Source organism: Cyclopterus lumpus, chromosome 24 (assembly GCF_009769545.1).
Source record: "Cyclopterus lumpus isolate fCycLum1 chromosome 24, fCycLum1.pri, whole genome shotgun sequence".
In the NCBI taxonomy this organism is placed as follows: domain Eukaryota; kingdom Metazoa; phylum Chordata; class Actinopteri; order Perciformes; family Cyclopteridae; genus Cyclopterus; species Cyclopterus lumpus.
The window spans coordinates 4,538,214-4,566,038 of NC_046989.1; the positions used below are offsets into that span (position 1 = coordinate 4,538,214).

The following is a 27,825-nucleotide window of genomic DNA, read 5'->3' on the forward strand; positions in this document are numbered from 1 at the left end:
ATATATATATATATATATATATGCGTTAACAAATGTGTAAATGGAAGCTGGCACAAAAGAGCATGGCATGCCGACTCTCCCTCGCCACTAGATCGTCTCCTTGCTCCAAAGGATGTCTCCTCTTGTGATGATACTGTCCTCGCCTGCTCTGCCTCCCATGCGGCCTCCTTATACCGCCCATGAATCCCCCTGGGAAATGTGAGCCAAGGCTGCACGCAGTGGGAACACCCCTTCAGCTCGGGACTATTCCAGGCGGAGCAACACTTATTACGGGCTTTATGGACAGCCACATCTATACCCGTCTCATATTGCCACTTTGGGGGGCATTTTAGTAAGGGGAGTGCATATATTGTGAGGGTGAAGAGCTATATATGTTGGGTGAAGAGCTATATATTTTGAGAAAACAAAATAGTCACCCAAAATGATATAGAAGCAGGGGAATAAGCCACATTTGGATGAGAAAGATGATGGTTTAAGTAGATTATGCTCAAAAGATATATTTTGGGTGTAAAATCCTCACGCTGTGTTTTGGCCTTGTCATGTTATGCACTATGACTAGTTATGATGTCTGTGAAGGAGTCACGTGACTGCTATGCCCCCCCCCCCCCTCCTGTGAGACTTTGACACCTCCATCTAGTGGTGGGTTGTGGGAGCGCACGGTGAGCATCCCAACTGTGCGTTGCATTGGTGGCAGCTGGTTGCGTCTGAAACATGAGCCACGGCATCCCTTGAGTAAATAATGTACTCCTTTGTGATATCAAGTGGGTCGGTGGTCCGCACGTGGTGATTTTAAAACACACACACACACACAAGGATAAACATGTCAACATAAACTCAGGTCTCTGCTGCTGTCCCCATAGCAACTGTAGCAAAATATTTTTCTTTGATGCCATCTCCCTCACTCTCGCACAATCTTTGTTCTCACTCTTTGAAAAACACGGAAGCCTTCTGAAGACACGCAGCGGCAGGAAATCATAGAAAAAACACCCCCCCACAAATTTGACCTTTTTCACCTATACAATGGGAATTGCATCGTAGAAGTGTCTCTTTTATTCTCCAATGGACCTGTTATTGCTCCTTTGGTATAGGAAATAAAAGGGGGTAAGAGGAGGGGCAAAAGGGGAGGTGAGGAGGACACATGTTTACGAGTGTTGGAACAAGGCCCAGAGATCATCAGAGGCTAATGTCGCTGCTTTGGAAAAAAAAAAACCTCTTCTGGCCCGACAGCAGCGCCTCACGGTTGCCTCCCTCGGCTCCTCCTATTGGTTTAAAAACTACAAAAGGGAGATCTCCTGCAAGTGACATCCTTACTCTGTCTCCCATCAGACAACACATGTCATGACCACATGGTAACCATCCACTCAAATGAAGCACTGTAATGTTTCTGGTGACAACATGCAAAAGCAACTCCCTTCAAGCCCTCACACAAAGCTGCATTCTGCGGTTGTCTAAAGCCTCGATTCGGTCATTCGGCATTGGCATATGTATTTAGACACATACATGTTGTGGTTTTCTTTTAAGTAAACATTGCTAATATTTAAGGATTAGTGAGTGTAACAGCTAGACTATTTTAGACTAAAGTTCCCTTGTTTAAAGGAGCCCAGTGAGATTTAGTGCCATCTAGTGGTGAGTTTGCAGTTCGCAAGCAACAACACACCCCTCCAGTCTGAGAACTACGGGTCCCCCTGTGGTAGCAATATAGATATCTTTAGGATTTTACAGCCGAGTCACTATATAAAGTCCTTAGGGGGAATAGGCATCTTGGAAGAAGGTCTAGAGAGAAGGGGGCGTGGCCTGTGATGGGATGCAGACTGGTGCTGAAACAAGACCAGAGACACTCCGGGTTCTTCTGCTCAGCCGAGAAGACGCATATCATTTAATCAATAAACTGACAACTAATTACTGTCGCTCCATTTCCTATAACTGCTTGCTGTAATACACAACAAGGCCCCCCCCCGTTCGTTAGCGGGCAAACGAGAAACATTTGTCTGCTCGTCATTTCATTCTGGAAACACTTGAGAATCAATCGATGAAATAAAAAAAATAAAAGAAACCAGACAATTTTCCTTGCAGAAGCTTATAGGAGATGATGAGACATTAGGATCTAATCAGCGCAGATGCTCAGTTCAACAGATTCGAGTGCAAGTCCCACAAACACAAACAAAAACACACACACACACACACACACACGCACACACATGCACACACTCACTCACACTCACACACAACTTCCCAAATTGTCCGGCGTGGCCGCACCCTTCGCTAATGTGTGGCACTGTGAGCCACAGCTGGGCTCCTGAGGTCAGGCTGCAGGGTGCTCTCATACACTCGTGAAGAATTAATGAGTTTGAGTGTGTGCGTGCGTTGGTTTTATCCACCTTGTGGGGACATGACTCTGATTACACAGAGTGGGAACTTGTCCTTTTTTGGGGGGGGGGGGGGGGGGGGGGGGCGAAGGGTATGGGTCCAATTGAGGACTTGGTTTAGGGGTTAGAGTAAGGATAAAATGAGGTTTAGGGTTATAGTTAGGATTACAATTAGGTTCAGGGTATATGTTTTGCACATAAGGAACCATGTAGCACCTAAGATGCTACTTACGTGACATGAAAGAGTTGAGCTAGGCAGCAAGAGTTACAGTGAATTATATACACGTTATATATATATATATATATATATATATATATATATATATATATGTAAAAGATGCTTTTCGTTCTCTGTCTCCGGATAGGGTTTAGAATTTAAGGCCCATGCAGTTGGATAAATGTCAGGCGCTGAATTCTCGGAGGATTAAGTCTCAGCATTCGAAGAAGCTCTGCAATTTCTGACATTTTTCTCTTCTTTCTTTCTGTCAGCTCAGACGACTGCTAATCTAATAACGGAGGACAACCGGCGCAGCTGTGTGAACCCACATACGTGAGAGTCGCGTGTTGTTACGGTCGACGGCGTTGCCCCGGAGATTAATTGGATGATTGCGTGTAGGAGATTTATTTTGCCTGAGTTTGGAACCTGACTTCTCTCTTGTTTAATATTGCCTACAAATGCCAGAAGCATTACTTAAACTATTAGTCGAAGGTCTGACCCTCACAGCTCTATACAGAAATATTAAATCAGAAATTGTGAGTGAGGGCCGAACCCGATGCATTGAAAAATCACGTTGCCATGTTCGTCTTGTGGAGAATACAATTATTTTTTTACATGCATATGTTTTGATATTTTTGCTTTTCCAACCGAGCATTCCCCTTTATTCTATGGGACCACCACAAATACCAACTAAAATGCGGAAAGAGATCTAATAAACGAGAAAAGCGCCATATTTAAAACCTTTTAACGCGAACACATCACCCTCTTTATCTTATCGCCACGAGACATGCGAGGGCGTTGTTAGGGTGGAGGGATGAGGTGAGGAGTGGCCACGTGGTGAAAGGGTCCGTGGCTATAAAAAAGAGGGGGTTTTTTTCCGATGTGCTTGGGCCACAAGCCGACTGATTCAGCTCGACGACGCCACGGCCTGCAGCCCTGCAGCCCTGCACCTGAGGACCGAAGACGGAAAACAAAAAGGTAACTTTAGGGTTGCCTTTAAATCTCATCCGAGGCAGCGTGTTTGAAAGGGTTCATATTTCTGTGAGACCAGAAAGGTTGTTTGAGTCCAGAAGATCCATTTGGATGAGGAAAAGAATGCATTGTGGGTGAGAGTCCTCGCTGTTCGGTAAAAAGTGTGCAATGAGTCAGAGAATTTATCTAAATACGATGATTGTATATGTATTGATTATCTGTCAGGTGATTGGTCATGTTCAAACAAGGCTATTATAGGATTTATGACACTTTTAGATCATTAACAAACTTATTTTCTTGGTTTTCTAGGTAACAACACACATTAAAAAGCATCATTCTGTACCAGTAATGGAATGTGTCAGTCACAAGAACATCTATATATATTAGGGGGTCATTGTTACTACACATTCCTCTCTAAGTGCACACGAGTCATTGATAAAACCCTGAATCAATATGCCATTATGTGTCTGCATGACTCAATTAATTAGTACATTCCATGGCATCCAGTCAGCTGTCCGTTAACAATGTATATCTATATGGAGACAGACCATAGTCCATAATGATACTTTGACATTGTGAGAAGCTGTAGAGTCCTCTGGTGGTCATCTAAAGAACTATTTCCTCTCATCAGCTCATTTAAAGCTCAATCTGACTGTTTCTGCATCTTTTAGTTTGGTTTCGTGGCTTTGTTTCCATAGCATGTTATTTATATTCTCCCAAAGATCTATTTTGGTTCGGTTCTGTTTTTAGTTTTTTCCGTAATAAATAAAAGTGCACTTGATCTTGTTCTGGCAGGCAGCATGGATGTAAGTACCTCGTCAAATTCTCAGATCTCCACGCCGGTAAGACACAATTCACTGCAGTTATTTCCTCCACAGTTTCCATCTAAATATGAACGCTTGAATTCTTTTGTGCTTATGTCGAACGGCAATGTTTGCACCCGCAAGTTGGTGTCCTCCATCCTGTCCACCCTCTCTCTTCCTCGTATCTCTGTTCTGGCCCCTGACCCTTCTCTCTCTCCATCCCTCTCCTCCTCCTCCTCCTCCTCTTCGCCTCCCTCTCAGCCCTCTGACGCTCTGTGTGGCAGCTGCCCGTCCTCTGGTTCTGCCCCACAGACTAACAGCCTTTGGCCGAGCCCACCGTGGCCCGGACAGCCCGCCCAGCCTGTGCCGTGCTGGACCGGCCAGCCAAACACGCCCTGCTGGACCGGGTCGCAACCGGTCCCGGTCTCTGCCGGTGCTCCGATTTCATTTCCGGGCCTGACTCCAGCCCCCGCACCGGTCACAACCGTGGTCCAAGGTCCAGGTCAAGTTGCAGCTCCGGTGCAGCCCTGTTGGCCAGGCACGCAGTGCCAGTTTCCTCAGTACCAGCCAACCCAATACCAGCCTCCTCAGTACCAGCCAACCCAATACCAGCCTCCCCAGTACCAGCCTCCCCAGTACCAGCCTCCCCAGTACCTGCCTCCCCAGTACCTGCCTCCTCAGTACCAGCCAACCCAATACCAGCCCCCTCAGTCCCAGCCAACCCAGTACCAGCCACCCCAGCCACCAGTACAGGTCCCTGCTCCAGCTCCGACTCCAGTCCCAGTCCCAGTCCCAGTCCCAGTCCCGCCACCTGCTCCTGCTACCGGCATCCGCCCAAATGTACCAGTGTGGCCCGCCCACCCCGGCTGGCCTTATAACCCGGGGCAGTCCGGGTGGCCTGGACAGAACCCGGCTGTCACGCCCCACTGGCTTCAACCCACATCCGGACCTCTCGTGAGTCAAATGGGACTCTTGCGCGTATCGCATTGGTCTTCTTCGTATAACATGCAGGAACACGGCTGCACGCTGTTTTATTTCAGGTCGTTTCTAACGCCGTTCTCTCTCACTGTCGCCGGTTCAGAGTGTGCCGTACAACCTGAACCTGGCCCGAGGCGTCTACGACAAGATGATGATGACCATCTTGGGCCACGTCAAAGCGGACGCTAAAATGTGAGCTGAATTAATTACGTTCTTTTTCCCCCTTTTTTTTTTTAACGTTCCGTTAAACTCACGCTGTTCATAATCTAGGACGGTGCATGACGCCTCAACGCCAGTCTGACGAGCTTTAATATCCCCCTCCCCCCTCCCCCCTTCCAGGTTCACAGTGAACTTTCTGAGAGGCAAAGACATTGCCTTTCACATCAACCCCCGATTCAACGAGGGGGGCAAGCAGGCGTTGGTCCGTAACCACAAAGCGGGTGAGCGCTGGGGCCCCGAAGAGAGGGACCTGAAGGGGCCCTTCCCCTTCGCCCTTGGGAGCCCGTTCGAGGTGAGTGGAAGAAGGAGGAACCAGACCGGGCAGTGCTTGTAGCCGCTGTGTGTGTGTGTGTGTGTGTGTGTGTGTGTGTGTGTGTGGCATATCAACTGTTACTGCTACTGCTACTAATACAACACGTGCACAGAAGCTTGCTAATTGTTTTGAAACTACATGGTTTGATTTGGTCTGGGTGTGGATGTTTAAAAAAAAAAATGCTGACCACGTGGCGACTGACTCCAGGTCACTTTCTCATGGTTAAAAGGCCAACGTGTGGAAAAGATGGAAAAGGGGGGTTGGAAAGTCGCTCGTGCAGGCGGGTCCGAGGTAAGGGAACGGCCGCACTGCCGGAAGTTGCTCAATAACACCAAATAACACCAATAACAACCAAGAAGTCGCTAATCGGAAGAGCTAATCCTGTCGTCCCCCGCGTCCAATGTGCAACTGACACCGATAACAACGAGCTTCGTGGGGCTTCCGTGGACGTGAGGTCGTCCCCGTTATATCTTCCGGAGGTCGTCAACCTGCATCGTGCTCTGTTCCAGATGAAGATCCTGTGCACCCAGGAGACGTTCAGGGTGGCGGTGGACAACGTGCCGCTGTTTGAGTTCCGCCACCGGGTCAGAGAGCTCAACCAGATCGACAGGATCAACATCCTGCACGACGTCGTGCTCACCGGCGTCAACGTGGAGACACTCCCATAGGAAGCAGGCTGTTATTCACACAGCAGAAATACATGCAAAGACACAATCACACACACACACGTATACTCAACTTTCCAGTTTATCATGATGTAATAATACTTATGACATGAGCTGAGCTCATTCTTTAATATGCTCATTACTCTACCACATAGCTAACCATGTAATACACACAACGCTTTCTTCTCTCTGTGGATGCCACTGTATTTATTGCGTGCACAATATTTCCTATATTATGAAATGGCTACTAATGACTACTGAGGGGTCTATTAAAGGTTCTGTTAACTGCAGTTATTCTTTAAATAAATGAAATGATGAGACATCCGGTTCGATGTTTTCTTTGTTTATTTCTTTTAAAGAGGGTAAAAAGAAGAGCAGCGCAACAGTTTGGAGATACATTTTTTTTTTGTTATCAGAGAAATAGAAAATCACGGTCGAAAACATTCAAATCATCAGCACAAACGTTCAGAAGTAACATTTATAAAAAAAAGACTATTCATGATACACATAAAGGAAAGATGTGCTCTGCAATTAGGGAGACACCGTTGACACAAAAACATCTTCGCAGGTTAGCTTATCTCATACCTCAATATAACCATTTCTAGTACCACAGCCCGATTCATTGTATTAAAAAGTATTACATTGTATGAAAAGATTTGAGCAAAAATAGTCATGAAACGTACGTATTATCAAAAGATATATTTAGGATTCATTACATATTGATTTTTTAAAAAACAACAAAGAAGAGCTATATGGCAACGTGAAGAATAAGACAACCTCCACTTGTCTTCAGTGCATAATGCCGAGCGTTCATTTCCTTCTCATCTCATCTGCATCCAGTCCATAAATAAAAGTTCCAAAGGATCTCAGTGCAAATAACAAGTGTGCGATTCACAGTGCTGCAGTGTGTGTGTGTGTGTGTGTGTGCGCCAGGCTCCCACCGGTACACACGTGTGTGTGTGTGTGTGTGTGTGTGTGTGTGTTCATACGCGTGCGTCCTCACGTCTTGGTGTCCAGCCTCCTCTCCACAGACTTCAGCAGGAGCTCGGCGTACTGCTCCACCAGAGCCAGGGCCTTGTCTCCTTCACCTTTGACCCCTCGGTCCGCCCGGGGCCCCCCTTCGCACCGGGAGGCGGGGCCCTGCAGGGAGTCCAGCTCCGCCTTCACCGTGATGAGGGCCTCGCACAGGACGCTCCTCATTTCTTGCTGATCTTCGCTGAGCGGCCGGTCGCTTTGGAGGATCTGGTTTTAAAAATTAATGAGTTTGCATGAGAAACAGACGAGGATTATAGATTTAAAAAAAACTCCACGTGTAAAATAAGAGAATCAAACTTGAAATAGTATTGCAGCAAATTATTGTTTTTGTTTTTGTCTATAAAATAGTCCTGATTGGAGTAGTTGTTACTATCTCCACAATAGGCCTCATCTATGAATCTATAAGAAGTGTAAATTAATTGTTCCTGATCTAAGTAAACCAAACAAAAAAGCTTCTTTGTCCAAAATAAAATTGTTATTGTTATTTGTATTAATATCAATGATGAGACAATTAATTAAAAAGTTAAATATTAATAGCAACTATATCAATCATGTTATGTATTGATTTGTGCATCTATTTATTTGTGAATTTATTTATTTTTTCAAATGCAGCAATTTATTTATGCTTATCTTGGGGTCTTAAATACTACTTTTGACCAATAGAAGAGTGAACAAACACTTCCAGAACAACTGACCTCATGAGGACTGCAGTACTTTTGTCTTGAAAATGCCTTTCAATGGGGCTTCCTAGAAAACTGCATGGGGCAGTTTTGAAGCCTGTGGGAGTCCCCCATGGGTCTGTGTGCACTCAGGTAAAAGTCCCCACCAGTATAGAAGTACAAGAACCCCCCCCCCCGCCCACACACACACACACACACACACACACACACACTAACCGTGGAGTAGAGCGCGGCGGTTTTTCTCAGACTCCTGTGAAGCTCCGTAACAGCCTGCCTACAAGTTTCCAAGGTAATGGAGAGATCTGCGGAGGGAGAGAGAGAGAGAGAGAGAGAGAGAGAGAGAGAGAGAGAGAGAGAGAGAGAGAGAGGGAGACGGGCTCTTTCAAATCCAACGCAGCATGTGGCAAATCGGAGCGTTCACAAAAGCCTGTGCAGTGTTTGCAGGTTATCGAGCGAAGTGGGCACACAGTGAATGTTGAGCGAAAGGTCGAAGAACATTAAAACAACACGTGGGAAAAAAAAGAAGAGAAACTAGAGAAGAAAAAGAGCACGATTTCACAGTTTATATCCTCGGGCGAAACACATGTCGTAGGTACAAGTGTGGACTGGATATCAATTAATGGCATTTATGGTTTCTGTGAAGAACAGAACGAAGAAGGTTATTTTAAGCTTCACCTGCAGCATTTGAACTCTATTAGACACCTTAATTTACTTAGCGAGTGCAACGATCATCTGCAGAAGGCTCTATATATATACGAGAATTATTATTTATCATCAAAAGGGATCATTGATGTGTGCAAATCCCGCCGCAATCTTTCTATTATAGATGGCGAGGTGGGAGAAGCTGCAAACGTAAAAGAAGGTGTCAAAAAGGGGATCTTTTTTATAGTAATGAGACTTTGAATCTGTGGGACTCGCCCTCGTTGGGGGGCTCAGAGGGAGGAACGAGAGACAGACGAGCCGGTTGACGGACAGGCCAGAAGGCAAGAGGGTGAGACGCAGTGATGGAGAGGAGGAACGGTTGATGGGGGTCCAGACCTGGTTGGGGATCAGCGCTGGATGCTGTGCGGGTCTGTCCGGGCACCAGAGGGCACTCTTTGGCTGCGGCCGGCAGCGATGGCTCCCTGGCACTGGGAAGAGATGTGTGTGTGTGTGTGTGTGTGTGTGTGTGTAAGTTATTAAATTAAATAAAACGTGCCGCTAAATGTGAAGAAGTGGTTTTAAAAAAAAAGTTACCTCTCTGAAACCGAGTCTCTCTTCTGCCTCACCGGTAGTGAACTCGACACAGAATGATCCAGAGAGCGATGCCGGCCCGGTGCTGGAGACGACAAGATGGACACAAAATCACATACACACACGCATTTCTTTTTAGTTCTTTACGTCTGCTGGTTCACGGCCGGCTGTCTAACCTCTGCTTCCCGCGGTAGGTGCGTCGTCCCCGGCAGGCGAGAGGTCTCCGCCGGCACAACTTAAGCTCGGCGTCACCTCCACGAAGAGGCTGCGGCGAGGCCCGAGAGGCTGTTTGGGAAGCGGGATGCGGGTGGGCGGGATGCTCTGGGCGAACCGAGAGGGTGAAACCGCAGCTGTGGGATGGGGAGGAGGCGGGGGCGGACCGATGGGTACGGCGCGCGACGAGAGGGATGACGCCGACGACGAGAGGGATGACGCCGACGGTGAGACGGCGAGGACCTCGAGCTCCCCGCACGACCTCCTGGCCCTCGGGAAGCGGGGGGAGCAAGGCGGGGTGGCCAGCTGCATGATGTCTCCGAGCGAGGTGGAGCGGCTGCTTTTGGCCATTGAGCTGGCAGTGGGGTTCATGTAGGAGTGGGGCCTGAGGAGTTTGGGGCTCTCCCAGGGCCGGGGGGACTCGGGGGACTGGGGGGACTGGGGGGACTGGGGGGACTGGGGGGATCCGGTGGAGGGGGAAGAAAAGTGGAAGGAAGGATTGAGAGTGTCGTGTTTCAGGAGGAGCTGCTGAGGTCTCTTGCGCAACTCCCTTTGGTCACTAGAGGGCACAGGGGAGCGAAGAGCTGGGGGGGAACAGACTTAAATTTAATTACTTTTACTTTTACATCATGTAAAAGTATTATTGCCCATTCCAGGTAATTAGTTAAAGCCTGAGTAACTTATTTTGAATATTTCACAGACGATCCCCGTGCAAATTATATTTAAAGACACTCTTGAGGCAGTTTAAATGTCACAACGTATACCTAGATCATTGAATAATCTGACTTAAATGTTAGATAGAATGTTGAATAGCAATAAATAGACAAAATGAGGATGGAACGTACGTTCTGAGGCCAGGTTCTGGACGGATTGGGATTTCTGCAAACACGTCGCTTTAGACGGCGCGTTGGACATCCTCCACAGGTGGGTCCCTGAAGTCTTCCTCTTCTTCTGGCTACCGCAGTCTCCGTCTGGAGCATCCAGCCCGCTGAGAGGCAAAGCACAGCAGCTTTAAGATCACTTTCGGACGCAATAATTCAGGTCCCAAAAAAACAAGCCACGGTAAGTATCAGTTGTGTTAATTCATGTTCATCTTCCTTTTTGTCGAGGACGGATTATTTGTTGCATTCTTGCCATTTGGACTCATTCACATGTTTTGGAATCATTTACTTATGCCGACGGAGCACCTTTTTTTTTTTTTTTAATCTTTTGCATTTATGATTCATTAATCCAAGCATGCCAAAGCAGTTCTTAAAATAACCCCCATTCAGCTCCTATAGTCTGTGTTTTTCTTCTTACTGTGGGCCCTCGATGCTGCCGGGGCACCCCGGGGTCTTGTCCTCCGTGTTCACGGTCTGGTTATCTTCCATCAAGGGCCGCACCTTTGACACAGGGGGCTTGGACGAGTGGCTGCTGCCTTGTTCCTTTCCATGCACTTTGGCAAAAAGAGGCATGGCCCTACATAGAGAAAGGGGGGGGGGGTCATAGACACAATGTGAGCCTTCCACTTTACTGTGCTCCACCAAGAAATTGTTCTGCATGCTAATGAGTGAGCTTTTGGTAGCTGCACATCCCACATGGCACTTTCCTGTCTCTGTGCTAAGCTAAGCTAAGCTAAGCTAAAGACCTGCTGGGCGGAGCTATATCTTTAGAGTGGCATTTTATTGAATACATTGGGAACATGTGATTATATTAACAACAACAACAATAAATCTGTCATACTAAAGTAAAACTTTGAAAACTTAAACTTTTGAAAATGATGTGCTGGGTTATTTTTTGGGGGGCCAAGAGCAGTTGCTAGGCAACCGTCAGAGACTGCATGAAGTTGCTGGTCGGTCAAAAAACACCATGAAACTATTTGACCGGGCGAGTATGCGCCGGTTTTTCTGTTCAGTTTTTAGAAACTATATATATATATATATATATATATATAACATAGTAATGAGTGAGCTATGGAAGTTTCCCATGTTTTCAGTCTTTGTGCTAAGCTAACCGGTTGCTCGTTGTAGCGTCACATGACGAGAAGGGTATCCATCTTGTCATGCGACTTGGCAAGAAAGCGAATAAGCATATTTCTTTAAATTGCAGTAATTAACTGTGTCGCTGCACAATTTTGTATCGTACAAATGAACAAGTGAAAACTTCCAAGGACTAAAAAAATATCTCCCTACACACACAGGATTACTCAAACGCGGACGACGACGTCATTTTGAACCGACAGCTCGATCCGGAAGGGTGCACACAGATGGTTTAATGGTTTATGCAGGAGCGGCGTGCGGGGGAGGGGTGGGGGGTTGTAATTATAGCTGTGAATCCACACTGGTCAACAGTACCTGTTATTATGTCCTCTGGTCAGGAAGCGTGAAGACATGCTGAGCCGAGGGACTCCGCTCGGCTCGGCTGTGGACGGACGTCAAGCGTTAGAGAAAAATAAATAAAATAGAGACAGAGAGGAGAGAAAAACAAACAGTGGCAGTGAGACTCGAAACAGTCCATTATTTTGGGAATTTAAGTGTATTCATTTTCTTGCCCGGAGTAAGATACCAGTCTCGTATCAGCCAGGAGTCAGTTAGTTCAGCTTAAAGACCGGAAACAGGGGCAAAAAGTCCCCATTTTTCTTTTAATACAATTCAATTGACCACAGAAAACTGTTTAATATCTGTTCTAGTTCTATTGTATTTCCACGACCGGACTATTTTCTTTACCGGTTGCCACAGTTCACCAGGCTGGTCAGCCTCCAGGAAGGTAAATCCAGGTGTTTAAAAAGGTAACATGCGAGTGTTTGGCCTCTCCTCTCACCCGAGCTGCAGCTCTCTCCCGGGGTCTCGTAGTTCTGCTCGAGGGAATCTCCTGGACCGACGTCGGCGGCGTCCGTCACCGTCCTCAGAGCCTCGTCCATACTCGTCACTTCTGGCCTTCGCTCCTCTTCCTCCCTCTCTTCATCAGAGCTCAGGGACTCAACGTCTGCGGAATCTGAAAGGGAAAAACAACCCTCCCTTTTTATTGACCTTCATCCATCTCCAGGCAGGTACCAGATAACGCTTAACAAAATGACCGATCCGGACCCCGAGGCGTTGTAATATTTGACATATTTCTATCGGGCCTGAAACCGAAGGGAGATCCGAGCCTCCGTGTGCTTATTTAAATCCCTCTCTTGTAGCTTTTTCGTTTTTAAAAAAAAAATCCATCTCTTGACACACTTAAATATATGTGTGACTTGAAACAGAATAAATACTGATATGTAGCGTACACGTGTAACTTTGATATCTATTGTAAAAAATTCCTTAAACGTTAGTCTGCTCCATTCGAGCTCACTGTAGTATTCAGGGAGAAAAGAAAAAACCTTCACTAAAGGCAGAGATGTGGAGAAACGTGCTATGATTTCAGCACCAAATGAATAAAGTCATTTTAACTTCATTTAATAAGTGTTTTTTGCATGTTGTCTTTTCTGATAGTATCACTCGGGGGTGGTAAAGTCTACAGAAGTGGCTTTAAATAGTAACCTTTACTTTTTGTGCCCTTGTAAATAAAGTAAATAATGTAATGAAATGAATCTCAATCATAACCGTGTCTTGCTTTGACAGTATTCTTTGTGTTTTGTATTGATGTCCTCATTGAGGTCTCACCATCCAGGCCCCGGTCCGGGCTGGAGTCCCCGCTGTCGTAGCCCAGCGAGCAGGCGCTGTCCGGGCTGCGGCTCTCCTGGCTCTCGTCGTGGACCCCTCGCCGCTGCGTCCTGCGGTGCCGCTCCATCACCGCGAACTCGCCGGCGTATGAAAACGGAGATGTTGTGGAAACGTCGTCGCCCTCGCCCTCGCCCTCGCCCTCGCCCTCGCTCTCCTCTGGGTACAGCACGGCTCCGTCGGCCACCCCGGTGCCCTCGGATGGGCGTGAGGTCAGCCGGTCGGCACGTGGCCCGGGTCGATGCCTCTCGGCTCTCTCGTCCGACTGCAGCTGCGGGAAAATGGAGGTGACTTAGCGGCGCAGTCACACGTCCTCTCGCTCTCTCTTAGACGTGGACCTGTGCATACCGCGGGCTCGTGGAGGCTGGACGTGCTCCATCTCTCTCGGTTGGGTTTTTTCTTGGGAGCGAAGGTCTCCAGCTGCCTCAGGTCCAGCATGGATTTCACCATCAGCTCCAGAGAGCCCATACGATGGGACCAGCGCCTCCGAGGGCGTTTAGAGGAGTCAGGTGGGTCCTGGATGACGGCCGCGTGCTAGAAAGGGTGTAGAAGTTGACACAATGACCCACGAGTTCGACTGTAAAAGACGTGAATGAACTAGAAGTACCGCCTCACGCTTGTATGCCTTCGCAATGCTAGAGTTTACATCCATACCCGTCCAAAATGTCATCATTTTATCCTATCCTTACCATAGGAATGGCCAAAACGTGTTTTGTGAGGTCTGTGACCTTGACCCTGTGACCTCTCAGTTCAACCTCGCGTCCAGGTGGACGTTTGTGCCAAATTTGAAACATTATTCCTGATGCCGCGGAGGAATAACAATGTAAAAACTGTGAAAAAGTATCAAGTTTATACCCAGATGGACAAATCTGAGATCTAGTTTCTTATATCCATACTTTGGATCTCACGTGGGTTTTTTTAAAATGTATTTTTAGCACTTTTAAGCACTCAGCAGGGAAGTTCTCCCTCCGGTAAATCACAGCGGATTTAATCTCATGTGTGGTGGAGTGAAGCCCGAGATCCTTAAGCCACTTCAGGCCTTCTGAAGAAGACCGGCTTCCCATCCTACACGGGTAAAGCTTGTACTGAGGACTTATTTACAAGCTTTAAATAATAACTATGAAGTATTTGTTAGACACTCAAGTTATTAAAGGGGAAAACAGTGTGCATTGTTGGGTGTTTGGTACCGTAGAAATGAAAAGAAATAAAAAAAACACACAAAAGCGAAGACGATGCTCTTCCCGTTTAGTATTTATCACACAGAAGCATTAAACTATATATATATATATATATATATATATATATATATATATATATATAACCACCAACCTTTGTCCGCTGCCAGTCCGCTCTTTCATCTGAACCACCTGTTGTGTGAAAGAAAAACAGAACCTTTAAAAAAACAATACAATAATACTTGTTTGATGTCTGCACTGTTTGTTTTATCAGACGCTGCCCCTCCACACGTAAAGGTCAGGATGGCTGCAGGTGGCGGCCACCACGTGGCGTTAGTACCTGCGTCCTCCTCGCCGTGGCTGCCGTCGGAGGAAGTGTCGGCCGAGAGGTCTTCTGGGTCCTCGCGGGGGTCGTCATCGTCGTCCTCCTCGCGGTCGCGGTCGCTGTCGGAGGACAGGCCGCCCAGCGCGGGGTCGCTGTACACGTCTCGCCTACCGCCAGAGAGTCAAAAGGATACGTGTGAGGGTTCAGTCTTCAGTTTTTTTGAACGTGATAAATGAACGTCCTGCAGGGGTCAAAGGTGGCGGCGGCGTGTTAGCGTCACCTGAGGCCGGGGGCCTTGCAGAGCGGCGTGTCGGGGTCTTGTCGGAGCCGTCTGAGCCTCTCTCTCATGCAGGTCGTCAGCTCCGGAGCCAGTCGCCACACAAAGATACAGCTGGTAGATGAAAGCATCCGGGCATTAAAAATTCAACGTTTCAGTTCATTTTCAGCTCGACTATTGAGAAAACCGTCTGCAAACACATTCCTCTGGCAGCAGAGGCCTGAAACATGATTTTAATTTGCCGCTCCACTCCCGGTTATCTCGAGTCATTTTATTCTCGCACACATGCTCATATTTGGATATCTCCTTGTTGGTGGATCTTGAATTTTAAATATAGGACTAATGCTTGTTATCTTTTCAGAAACACAACGTGGCTGTACTGGTTGTCTCCAGTAGACCACACACACACACACACTGTTTCTCACCTGTCCCCCGACACAGAAATCAAATGCTGGCAGTCGTTGGTGAACTTTATCCCAGTGACGATCTCTGCAAAAAACAAAAACAAATACGGCGCAGCTCGTTATATTTATGGTTTCGGACGATCGACCCTTTGCTGAGCCCCCCCCCCCCCCCGCTGTATAAGCTACTGCGGAGCCCACACTGTCACTAACTGCACTCCCTGCATTGATATTATCTGACTTCTGGCAAGAAGAAGCAGACAGAAGAAGAAGGCTCCGTAATACGCGTTTGAAGGATGAATGCAGAATGTCAAATAGATTCAGCAGTGAAAAAACAGGTTAAAAAAGATAGAAAATAGAAGCTAAAGCTATACAGTGAACCACCACATCGCCATGGCGATCAATGAAAAGCCGGGTGGGTCTTTAATCACTGGAAACAGCACGTGTCTCCATTCATTATATGTTCCTATTGGCCAGTCTGGTTGGAGGGGCGGGACTTAGAGACGGGTTCATCGTGATAAGATTCTCTGCTGCTTTAAAAGCGTAATTACTCACAGCTCAGGTTGACATCATAATATATGTGTGTGTGTGAAGGTGCAGGTGTGTGTGTGTGTGTGTGTGTGTGTGTTGGGTTACCAGAGTGTCCGTCCATAGTGGCCACACACTCCCCAGTGAAGAAGTCAAAGATGCTGATGTTTTTATCGGAGCAGCTGGTGGCCACGTATTGACCCGACGGATCAAGCTGAACCTGCCGGGAGAGAGAGGACAAAAGAATTGATACATATATAGATAAATAGATATATCTATATATATATATATATAAAGGAAAGGAACGGCATGTGGCGTGCAGACTATGGAGGCACATGTTACCCGGAGCAGACTGCCGTCCTCACTCAACGACCCCTTGTAGAGTTTCTTCTGCTTGCCACTGCTGATGTTGAAAATCCTACAGTCAGAAGGAAAGAAACTGTGTTTTTGGATCTTAAAACACACACACAGACACACACACACACACACAGACACACACACGGGGCAACACCAACGCACTCACCTGATGCAGCGGTCCTGGCAGCCGACAGCAGCGTACTTGCAGGCGGGGTCCACGCCCATGTCGCACAGCGTGGTCTTCCCCACCAGGTGGTGAGAACGCCTGAACTCCGTCCCTCTCTCCGTCTGGGGAACAAACAGAGAGGTGGAGCGGGGTCTAACTGTGTGTGTGTGTGTGTGTGTGTGTGTGTGGGGGGGGGGGGGGGGGAGGAGATGGGTCTCGAGCACGGGACGGTGAACATCACAAAATCAACATGAAAACGTCTCCAAAATAAAGCGCAAAGATTCAGTATGAAGAGTTCAGCAGCTTGACGGAGGCTGGAACAAAGGATAGCCAGAGGTTCACATTCAAAGAGAGCATGTTCAGAGCCTGCAAAGATTTCTTTATCTCATGACCGCCTGCTCGTTCCGGCTCCGCACGGCCTCGTGCTCTTTCCCCCCCCCCCCGATTATCTTCATCGCTGCTTTGTGCATGCTGCCGGTTTCTAGCTGCTCTGTTAGGTTGCCAAACCATGCCGCGATTCCTGATCTAACGATGCTCTCTCTCGGGCCGTTCGCTCCACGCGGCCTCGATCCCCTCGAGGTCTGTCCTCCGGCCTGTCTATCAACTTGTGTTTCCCGGCAACGAAGGTCGTCTACGTGGACGTATTTGTACGAGGACACCCCCACGAATGATCGTCTGCATTTTGGTGACCACCCGTGGCACTCGGTGGTCGGCTACTCAGGGGTCAGAGTCAAGGAGCGTCCCCCCCCTGAGTTTTGTTTGACGTTTAAGATGAGGCAGTTGATGAAGACGAAGGTGTCGATGTCATCGTCAAAAGGGGAAAGGATATCTCAATGTTGCCGTTGTTGTTGTTGTTGTTATTGAGATGAGTTTAAATCAATACGAATGAGTGCATCTCTCTAAAGTGGGCACGAACACATTTCTGTTGTGCTTAAAGTGCACGAAATGCAAAAACATTCAGTATTTGACTCAGTTAAAGTCTAAAAAAGACTATTATGGTTCAATTGGAACCCTCGAAAACACAGAGAACCGATAAAAAACCAGCATAGAAGAAGCTCATTTACGTTCTCCGGGGAGCACAGACCCGTCACAACAACTCCCCACAATGAACACTCTATATATATAATAGATATAGATATATATATATATATATATATATATATATATAAATAATGAGATTGTACTGAAGGCTGAATCGTGTCTTTACAAAGAATGTTGTGACTTATACAGGAAGTTGGACCGGTGACCCGGAGGTCAAGCTAGAGGACAGTTTACAGACGACCACACGCTGCACGCTGCAGAGTCGTGTTCACAAACACACTCTGAATACATCGTGTTGCCGTTGGGACGATTACTTAGTGTGTGAGGAATTTTTTGGTGTGGCAATTCCTCTGTAGATACGTTAAGCAGCAAGTGTGGAGAAATCAACGACAATGACTTTATCATATCGATAGGAAAGTTTGACATTTTGGGAAATACACTTATTTACTTTCTTGCCTAGAGTTGACAAAGTCAATACTCCTCGTTAGTTAATGCACAAATACAACTATATCACTTATTATGTAATACTTCATTATTTGAAGGACTAGTTTCAATTAAACAAAACGCAGGTTTAAAGGTGGATTATTTTAGTTTTCCCTTTGGACAGAGCCAAGCTAGCTGTTTTCCTCCGTTTTCAGTCTTTGTGCTAAGCTAAGCTAAGCTAACCAACTAACGGCTCCATGCTACGTATTTAGTTATAAAGTTGTAAGAGTGTGACATTGATCTTCTCATCTTGACTCCCGGCAAAGAGCCAAAGCAATTATTGCAAAACAACAAGCGATAAATAATAAATGTGTTCATCAGATATTCTACCTGTGGGATTGATACACGTGTTTTGATGGTGGGGAGCTAACGGACAGCATCTCGCTCACGCGTGTCTTACCTTGTGTGCAGTGCGGAAATAGATGCTCTTGTCCGCCCCACAGCTGATCATCCTCACCTTGTTGTCATTGGCTGAAGAACAAAAGACAAAGATTTAATTTGTTTAAGTCTTGACGGCCTGAAGGCCATCCAGTCTTCATCAGTAACACATTTATTCTCCAATCTAAGGAAAAAGTCTAAAGACATGATATTCTTTTTTGAATTAACCCAAATTCAAAATCAAGGGCGTGTAACTGATGCAAGTATGCAAACAACATAAAAAAAAAGAAAAAGACTTCGCTGAGACAAACAAAAGCTCCATCTAACACGTACACAGTTGTCATCCATTATCTGAACAAGCAGAAGCCGCCAGCGACACAAAAGAATGCGACTGAATGGAGATGAAAGCGAGGATTAAGCGGAGATTAGCCGTCGGATGTCGACGGCGTCTCGAGCGGCTCACCGGCAAAGCGGACGGCTGTTATGGATGAAGAGTGCTCGTCGAGTGTCTGCACCAGGCGGTAGTCGTGCCCGGCATCCAAGACGTGGATCAGACGGTCCCTGCCGGCTGTGGCCAGCAGCTTCAGACCTGACGGACAAAAAACGAGACAACGTCGTCACGCGATCGCTCCTTCGAGCACGCCGCCCCTGATCATCCATCATCGCCGACGCCGTCGCGCACGCTGACCTGTCTCCGGTTTGCTGTATTCGAGGCAGAGGATCTCGGCATCGTGGGATTGCACTCTCAGGATCTCCTCCATGCTCCTGAGGTCATGAACCCTGTAGATAGAGGAGAAATTAAAACAGTTTTTTGGGGGGTTTTCTTTATAGGATGGAGGTCACCTCAGTCTCCGTTTTTTTTAAGCCTCTCTCGTCCGACCTCAGCACCCCGTTGCGATCTCCGGACGCCAGGTGTTTGCCGTCTGGACTGACGCAGATGGTCCGGATGCCGGTCCTGCTTTCCGCCGTCTGCCCGTCTCCTTGTTTGTCCGCACTCACACTCGTCAAACATTCTGCATCCTGCAGGGCGCTCGTGTTTCCGTCCGTGTAGATTACATCCAGGAGATCCTGCAGACACACGGAGGACGGAGAAATAAGTCAGCGCGAAAGAGGCTTCGTGAGCTTTCCCGAAAACGTCTGGTCGATTTTGGCGTAAGACTCACACGACTGAGGATGTTCCGAGGGCGAGAGTTCGTTTGCGTCCGATCGTCCGCGCGCCACAGCCTGATGGTGTTGTCGGCCGAGCAACTGAGGAACGCACCCGACGACAGACCGGCGGCGAACTCCCCGGGAACATCTGGGAACACCTGGGGAACGGGCAAGAGAGAAGCGGTGTATGGATTATGTAGAAATCCAGCGCTGGGCCATTGATTTAAATCCACTATGGGGCATGTAATAATTGTGAAAATGCTCATTGTGAATGAATAAGGCCTCCCAAAGCCTTCACATCCTCATAACTCACTGTAGTCAGAACCACTCGAGTTTTATTCATAATGCAATGTTATGAAATTACCTTTTATTGCCTGTGATTAAGTTAAAACGTACACACTAGTAAGGGTGTAGTATTAATATATAGCGTATTCAGTGAAATTGAATAGCAGAATCTAATAATAATATCCATTTAGTGTCAATGCAACACTCAATCCAGTGTGTAATTATTAACTACACACTGGATCAGGTGCTGGTTAGAGTCACGTGTCACCGGGGGGTTAAAGAGGTGCGTGTCGTTCCCGTGTTTACCTCCAGGTCGCCGACGCAGGCGGCGTGGAAGAGGGCAGAGTGCACCTTCCCCACCCTGTTGACGTCTGTCACGTCCCACACGTACAGACTGTGGTCGTTATACACACAGCTAAGCCACTGGCTGACGGGGTCGTAGGTCACGGCGATGGCGTCCGGGTAACGGCCGTCCGTCTTGGTGGAAAACAGGTGGCTGATGGAAAAATGAGATTGGAATACGTATTGAAGGATAATGGAGTATCGGGCGACAGATGTTTTTTCTAAAAATAGTACCGGGAGAGCCAGGAAGGCCTCATGAATAATTTAACCAGCAATATTGCTGAAAAACACGGTAGAGAAATTGCCAAATGTATGCCGACTGAATCGTAAAAGAAATCAGAACAATAGATTACATTTTTTTTGTATTCATTTCAGTCAATTTAAGCCCTGTGTAATAATATTCCCATCATATCTCTGTCTATATATATATATATATATATATATATTTATATATATAAATATAAATATATATATTTATATTATAAATATACATATATATATATATATATATATATATATATATATAAATATAAATATATATATTTATATTATAAATATATATATATATATATATATATATATATATATATATATATATATATATATATATAGCGCCACATGAGAGGAGAGCATTTGATCCTGCCGTGGCTCCCTGCCAAGGAAAGGCTGTTACTCCTGAGCTCTTGCTCACCTGGCCTCCGTGACGGCCGAGACGTCGGCGCCGAGGAGGTGCGGCCGCGGCAACGTGCACGCAAAGTGGAGGCCGACGGTGCTGAAGGCTCGCACCGTTCCATCGGCGCAGCCGCAGAAGATCATATCCTCGGACAGAGACAGAGACTGGGCCACGCCCGTCTGCAGGGAAACAACAGACACGTCAGCTAATTGCACAAAAGAGGTGGGTCGACTAATGAGAAAATCAACGGCGGTTTCATAATTGAGTGCAGGGGCAGGTCCACAATAACGACGGAGGGTTCACAGAAGGTCGACGTGGGAAATGAATGCGTCTTCGCTGGAACACGTCCAAGCCCATGCTGCTGGGTTCCTGCTGCTAATCCCTCTTTGATCCTCCGACAGAAGGCAGGACTCACGCACCTTCATCACCTTCACCTCCTGGTTAAAGGCCACAGCTGGACACACTGGCCGTGAGCTCCATGGTTGTACAGCACCAAGTCATGAATGCATAGATTTACTGTTGATTTAACACCGCTAACGGTTCATGTGATGAGTGAAACATCTTATTAATTAATGAAGACTTTCAGCAAAGAGCGGGTTACAACCTACATGATTGGCACACACTTTATTAAGCTCAAAAATACCCTTATTTAATTTCTTGCCTTGTTTCGATAAGAAGATTGATACCACTTTCTTGCTACAGGCAGGAGATTGTTAGCTTAGCACAAAGGCTAGAAGAAAGCCACCTCATATTACAACGTGTACTTGAAAAATAATATTTAATGAGCTTCAGAATTTCTGGTCGGCAGACTTTTTATTAAATTTCTTTACCTTCAAACAGACCCAGACGTGCTGAGATTTCAGCAATTAATGTTAGTGCCCACATTAGGTGGAACGACCCGATCAATATCCCCTGCAGCACTCCGATACGGGATTAATAATTCATAGTATGTATAGATTATAAATAAGAGCGATAATTCCTAAGTGGTATAGCTAAAGAGCCCAAACAACTTATTGTCACTGCTTCCTGTGAGCAAACTCACCCGCAGGTCCACCCACTTGTCCAGCGTCCTCTTGCCGTTGAACTCACACAGCAGGCCGGAGGAGGTGATGCAGAAGGTGGAGTCGGACGTAGATCCACGTCCGCAGGCCACGTCGCAGAAGAAGTTGTTCCTCAGCTCCCCGAGCAGCCCCGAGCGGCCCAGCAGGGGGAGCGGAGCGGCGGCCTAAGATACCACAGAGAGTAAGACACTGGATGCATTTACACTTCGATGCAGAGTTATTAACAGCCGTTCAGTCCGTTTGAAAGCCAAATAATACGTCAAAAATGTGACCCAAATGATTTTCCACTTCTTTAGGATAGGAAAGGATATTATTTTACTCATCCCCAGGGGGGAAAGTTTGTGATTTAGTCGTTATTTATCTGATTAAAGTTGCGTCGTACACAAACTTTATTAAAAAAAAAATTAAAAAGACATCAAAGATTACCTTGCTGGCCTTGCAGGGGTCCAGATACCAGAATTTGACATGTCTGTTGCCCACAGTCACAAAGTAGGAGCTGTCCACGGAGAAAGACACGCCGGTCACCTTGTTGGACACCTTGTTGGAGGCCATGACGACATCTTTCTGCAAGAGAGCAACAGCTTCGTGTAAAAAAACAAACCATTGATGTCTTGCTTCCTGTCTTTAACGACTAGCTATAGTTACAAGCCAGTAACGATCATAGAGAGAAATTAAGTTTTTTAATTATGATGCATTCAGGCTACATTTAGTAAATCTAACGTTATCATGACGGGGTCAACTGGAATCTTGTCAAATGTGTTTTATTATTTAGACATTTGAATATGCCAAAATAATTTGATTGTGTGTTTTATGAAAATAATTACTTTTGATGACTATAACAAAGTAAAAAGGATAACTTTCTGAATTTTTAACGGTTTACAGTCACTTCAGGACGGTTGCAATATTCTTTTTAAGGTACAACAAATATATAGAGCTTTGTATACCAGCTGCTCTAACAAAACAAACACGATTTGTGTCCGTCAACATAGATCGGAGGCGAAAAGGTGTGACAGGGGATCTCTAAAAGTTATATTTACTCCCTTTTAATTCTTTTGTGCCGATCCAAGACTCAAAAACCGTCATACGACGCTCACTGTGAGCTGCCGAGGGCCAATACGCTGACTTCAATAACCATGTTGAACTCGCACCGACGTGACAAACACAATCGAGTGTCTCCATGGCCATCCATACCTTCCACACCCAGACGTTGACCATCATGTCGTGCTGGTTTCCCACGCTGACGACGTATTTGCCGTTGGGGGAGAAAGCCACGCAGGAGACGCCATATTTGTGCTGCTGGAGCGCCGCCACCTGCCTTCGCTCCGCCACGTCCCACAGCCTCACCGCCGGCAGGTGACCGCTCTGGCGAGAGGGGCGGACGCAAATGTGGAGAGAGGGGAGTGAGTACGGTGGTTGAGATGTCTAAGTGTTATATATATGGTGCTGGTTTTGTTGTCTCCATTCTTTCAACACAGAGGAGTCATCTCCATCCAGCCCTCTGAGAGATTAATCCTCTCTGTCCTCTGCTCACTGTATACAGTTTGACCCCGCTCACATTATTCTCTCTCGGAGGACGGGATCAAAAGGTCAGCGAGCTATTTGCGTGGCCTCTAAATTAAATACGGCAGGAGGACCTTTCAAAGGTCGTATAGTCGAGAGGAAGGTGAGAGGAAAAGCGGCCGGGATGCTGAAAATGGATGACATTCAACGGAGGATTGATGCTGCATACAAAGGAGACAGAAGAAGAAAAAATAATATGTGCATGTGTGCTGCCTGCCTGGTGTAAGTCAGCTTTGAGTTTGTGTTTCTTATGGGATGGTTCACTTTCAAGGCTTTTAGGAAATGCTGTGATGCTCCGAGCTTTGGTTGCTGACCGATATATTAACATCTGGCCTGGAAGATCGACCTGTAAATTAGTATATTAAGTAGCTTAATATTTAAATTCTACTAATGCACTGTGACGGTCTGCGAAATCTGGATGTTTTCCTCATTGCATTTGGTATTTCTTGAACTTGGGCCTCTGCCGTCATGGCAACTACTGCGTGCTCATCCACTTACACGCAGAAGTCTTTAATCGGCTTTGATTGGCCGAGGCGGATTAAGATAGTGTGTTTTCTGTGTCGAGGCTCGCCGTCTAACTGCGACACATAGCTGCAGACGCTCGACCGACACATTACAGTGGAACATGAGGGTCTTGGGCCTTTGACGAGTGACTGGCGGCTCACATCCTGCTGGGTTATTCACAATAATGCTTCCTCCTTATACTGTGTGACGACCGCAGCCTGCAAGACGTTGAATTCAACCAAAACGACAAGGTGGATCGACTGTGAAGAAGACTCACCTCTCCCGTGACCAAGTACTTGCCGTCGGGGGAGAAGGACAGAGCCGTGATGGTCTTTCTGTGAAAAGGGAGAGAATTCGAGAAAGACAGCTGACGGTGACTCCCGTCAACGACAGTTTTTAACGTTTAAATGCAGATCGTATTTGTGTTCAGCTCACCTCGACGTGTTAATAATGTGGTGCTGTCTCTTCTTTTTGGGGTTCAGCAAAACTACCACACACCTACACGAGGAAAGACAGAATCAGAAGTCACCATGTGAGATATGTGGTTTTTTAAAATTTATTTATATATATATATATATATATATATATATATATATATATAAATAAAAACCACATACTTGTGGTATTGCTTTAACATATTTACTGAATATAAACCATGACCGTATAAACATTCAAGCTCTGATTGTAACACAGGAATCCACATAGTAACATAACTAATATGTTGGAATCAACTTTATTCTGTGAGCTGTATTTTTATATTACAGCAAGAAAGACAATGACACTGTATTTTAATAAAAAACTACAAACACTGCTACAAAGGAGGGTCGTTCAAAGACGCTGAACGCAATTTAGAAGCAGTTCTGAATTGTAAAATAAAGAAAACAAAACACCCAAACTGTGTGCCACCACATTTGTAAATAAAATTGTTAAATTTTCCAGCATTCGAGGAACACAATTGACATTTTGCGAGATACACTTCCGACAGTTAGCTAAACTTAGCTCGCTATAGCCGGTTAGCTTAGCTAGCATAGTCTTTATGCTAGCTAAAACAAAAAGAAATTGGATATCTAATTAAAGAAATTGGATACAACAAGTTAGTTTGTGGGCTTTATATGAGCTTTATAGGAGCTAGTAGGTGGCGTTTGTAAACTACTTTTGAACAGAAACAAGCTAGCTGTGTCCCCTGTGTTTACAGCATTTAAAGCTAAAGCTAATTGGCTTCTGGTGCTAGCTTCAGATTTGACCACGCGGACATGAGAATGGTGTCTTCCAAGTGCATTTCCCAAATGTCAAAATAGTCTTGTAAGATTAGAGTATAAAAATAAAACTGTTTGTAAAGGAGGAAACTAAACTTTCTTCCGTCATAAGATGCCTTTAATGATATTAAACGCTTCAAAGTAAAAGTACTGTCTTGCTTTATGTTATTTATTTATTATTATTTTTTACACAACTAGTTTGAGAGCACCTGGGAACTGCATTCCTGGTGCAACAGCTTGTGCAGATTTAATACCGAGATGGCATGTGGGTTGCCAGACTGAGCACTTGGAAAGTAGGCTATGGCTTTCCAAAAAATCTCAGTGAGAACCAGACACACGCACAAGGCCACATTATGCAAAGAGAGATGCGTATGCACGCTCACAAACTTAACACAACAATACTGTTAGCAGCCATTGACCTTCTTAGTATTAATACAGCTTTGTCAGAAGATTTGAGAACCAAACAAAAGAGGCTCAGTGCACCGTTTTCCGTTTTTACAGTCGGGTTTTCAACCCCTGGTGGTGCAGGGTCTCTGGAAATCGAAAATCCTCCAACCTGCAGCTCACATTTCTCTCATTCTGCATTGAGCTAAGTTAACACAGCCAGAGTCACTGTTTGCACAGAATTAACAAAAGCACACAACGCTCTTTACATCACTGAGTGAGTCAAAGGAAGCCTCCCCGGGGACAGGATAAAAAGAAGCTTTGGAGTTCCTCTGATGAGAAAACCCACTGAGCTCTCCTCCTCCGCTCCTCTGAGATAGTGCAGAGATAACACACACACATGCATATGTGCACACTAAACGTCTGCGTGAGGCAGATATAACAGGGGGAAGCATGGAGCGTTGATAAGTCAAAGGTCAGACGTCGAGATAAGGATGCAGACTTGGTCTCTCCCTCTCTCTCTCTCTCTCTCTCCTCTTACCCTGCGGGATAGGCGACTAGTCCTGATCGGGGGTCACAAGCCAGACCGCTGTTTCCTGAAGCTGTGATTCCGAGCACCTTCTCCAAAGTCACCTGTAGAGACACACAGCGGGGTGGGGAGGTATTTTTTTTTTAGGATTTAATCACAGAGAGAAGCGGAAGTAGAGAAGATTGACGAAGGGATACATAATGGACTGGAGGCATGCAGGGATGTAACTAAACACCCTCGTCAATGAATCAAAGACAGCAATAGATTGGTTCAACATGTGAGGACGGTACGAGGATCCACTCATGTGTCCTTTTGAATTATGCTGTTATATTGTCACTTTTAAGACATAAAAATCAATGATCTACGTGGAACGTGCTAATTAAGGCTCGAATATACATATTTACTCATGCATGACAATTGTTTTTGAGGGTGTTGCCTCTCTTAAATGAAAGCTATGGGCCCCAACACGTTCTCCACTGTGTGGTGTTATAGGAGTTCCTCCGACACACACTGTACTCAAATGCATCATAATATAAAGCTTATTGATGATGAAACACAGTCTCAACCCGACTCCTTTGAGCATGACGTTTTCTAATTAGCGTCGTAAAAGACTGTCACTTTCTCAAACGAGCCCATTTAGTGTGTGACTTCTTTGATGTTTAATAAATAATGTGCTGGAGTAGATGAGATAAAAGCATTCATTAGAGCACTTTGGGGTTGTCAGGTTGTGATACATCCATTGTGCTGGTCATAATGCAGTTGTAAATATTAGTTTGCACTAATAAAGGCTTTATAAAGTGGTTAATAAATAGACTTTTTATACAGTCTTAAGCCCTCAAAGGAATGTTCCAAAGGTTGCCATCATTAATGGATTATAACTAATCTATAAAGCATTGCTGGGTTTATTCACGCTAATTAACACATTAGTCGCAACGTAACACTTTATAAAAGGTGTCTTCATAGGATAGTGGTCACTTTTCCTCTTTATTGGCAATTTAAAGTGTTGATCGTGTGAATATCAACCTGTTTCTTATGAAGTTTGGATCAATAATCAATGCACCATATTTGTGATGGATTCATACACCAAATAGAAGAAAAACAGCATTATATGACTGCTGTGTTGTTGTTGTTTGTTGTTTGTTTGTTGTTTAAACTGCTCTACTGTTCAAGAGGCATGCACGTGGTTAAATACCTTGCCGGTGAGACTCTCTCTGCTGGTCTTCTTGTGCTTGAATGACGGGGAGCGCAGCAAATTCCTGATGCGGCTCCTGATCGTGAACGCATCTCCGGGCATCTTGTCTGCTGGTCACCGCTCCGACTGAGTGCGGACTGAGACGAGCCACCACGAGCCGAGTGAGCGTGCGTGCGTGTAGGGAGGGAGGGGGAGGGGGAGGGGGGGGGGGCCTGCAGGAGTGAATAATGAGCAGCCTGTAAAACAAAACAAAACACGCTCCTCCCACGCAGACGCAAATCTCTTGAGTGGGTTATCTCTCCTCCGCTTCGCGTCACGCGCTCCTTCTTGCAGCTTCCTACCACTTTTGGACTGATGTCGCCTTGTCCCACCCGGGGGGGGG

The 27,825-nt window shown here is 46.1% G+C and overlaps 2 protein-coding genes across 2 annotated transcripts; one reads left to right on the forward strand and one right to left on the reverse strand.

Moving 5' to 3' along the window:
• The first annotated feature begins 3,495 nt into the window (after positions 1 to 3,495).
• Positions 3,496 to 6,536, forward strand: LOC117727650 (galectin-3). The gene is made up of 7 exons (XM_034528058.1): positions 3,496 to 3,561; positions 4,351 to 4,397; positions 4,620 to 4,877; positions 4,971 to 5,312; positions 5,440 to 5,528; positions 5,676 to 5,847; positions 6,378 to 6,536. Exons 2-7 carry the CDS (start codon positions 4,356 to 4,358, stop codon positions 6,534 to 6,536), a joined length of 1,062 nt encoding a protein of 353 aa, XP_034383949.1. The 5' UTR covers positions 3,496 to 3,561; positions 4,351 to 4,355.
• Positions 6,537 to 6,937: 401 nt separating this feature from the next.
• LOC117727349 (mitogen-activated protein kinase-binding protein 1-like) lies at positions 6,938 to 27,561 on the reverse strand. Its single transcript, XM_034527603.1, has 33 exons — positions 27,444 to 27,561; positions 26,264 to 26,355; positions 24,518 to 24,580; positions 24,360 to 24,417; positions 23,210 to 23,380; positions 22,445 to 22,582; positions 22,000 to 22,182; positions 20,976 to 21,136; positions 20,249 to 20,438; positions 19,672 to 19,815; positions 19,389 to 19,576; positions 19,197 to 19,288; positions 18,972 to 19,097; positions 18,531 to 18,601; positions 16,607 to 16,728; positions 16,426 to 16,501; positions 16,192 to 16,303; positions 15,580 to 15,643; positions 15,158 to 15,268; positions 14,893 to 15,044; positions 14,707 to 14,744; positions 13,726 to 13,911; positions 13,493 to 13,642; positions 13,321 to 13,456; positions 12,494 to 12,667; positions 12,028 to 12,094; positions 10,994 to 11,152; positions 10,540 to 10,682; positions 9,658 to 10,278; positions 9,485 to 9,566; positions 9,287 to 9,378; positions 8,465 to 8,550; positions 6,938 to 7,775 (listed from the first exon to the last, which is right to left on the reverse strand). The coding sequence occupies exons 1-33, from the start codon at positions 27,543 to 27,545 to the stop codon at positions 7,533 to 7,535; spliced, it is 4,593 nt and encodes a 1,530-aa protein (XP_034383494.1). The 5' UTR covers positions 27,546 to 27,561; the 3' UTR covers positions 6,938 to 7,532.
• Positions 27,562 to 27,825: the final 264 nt, after the last annotated feature.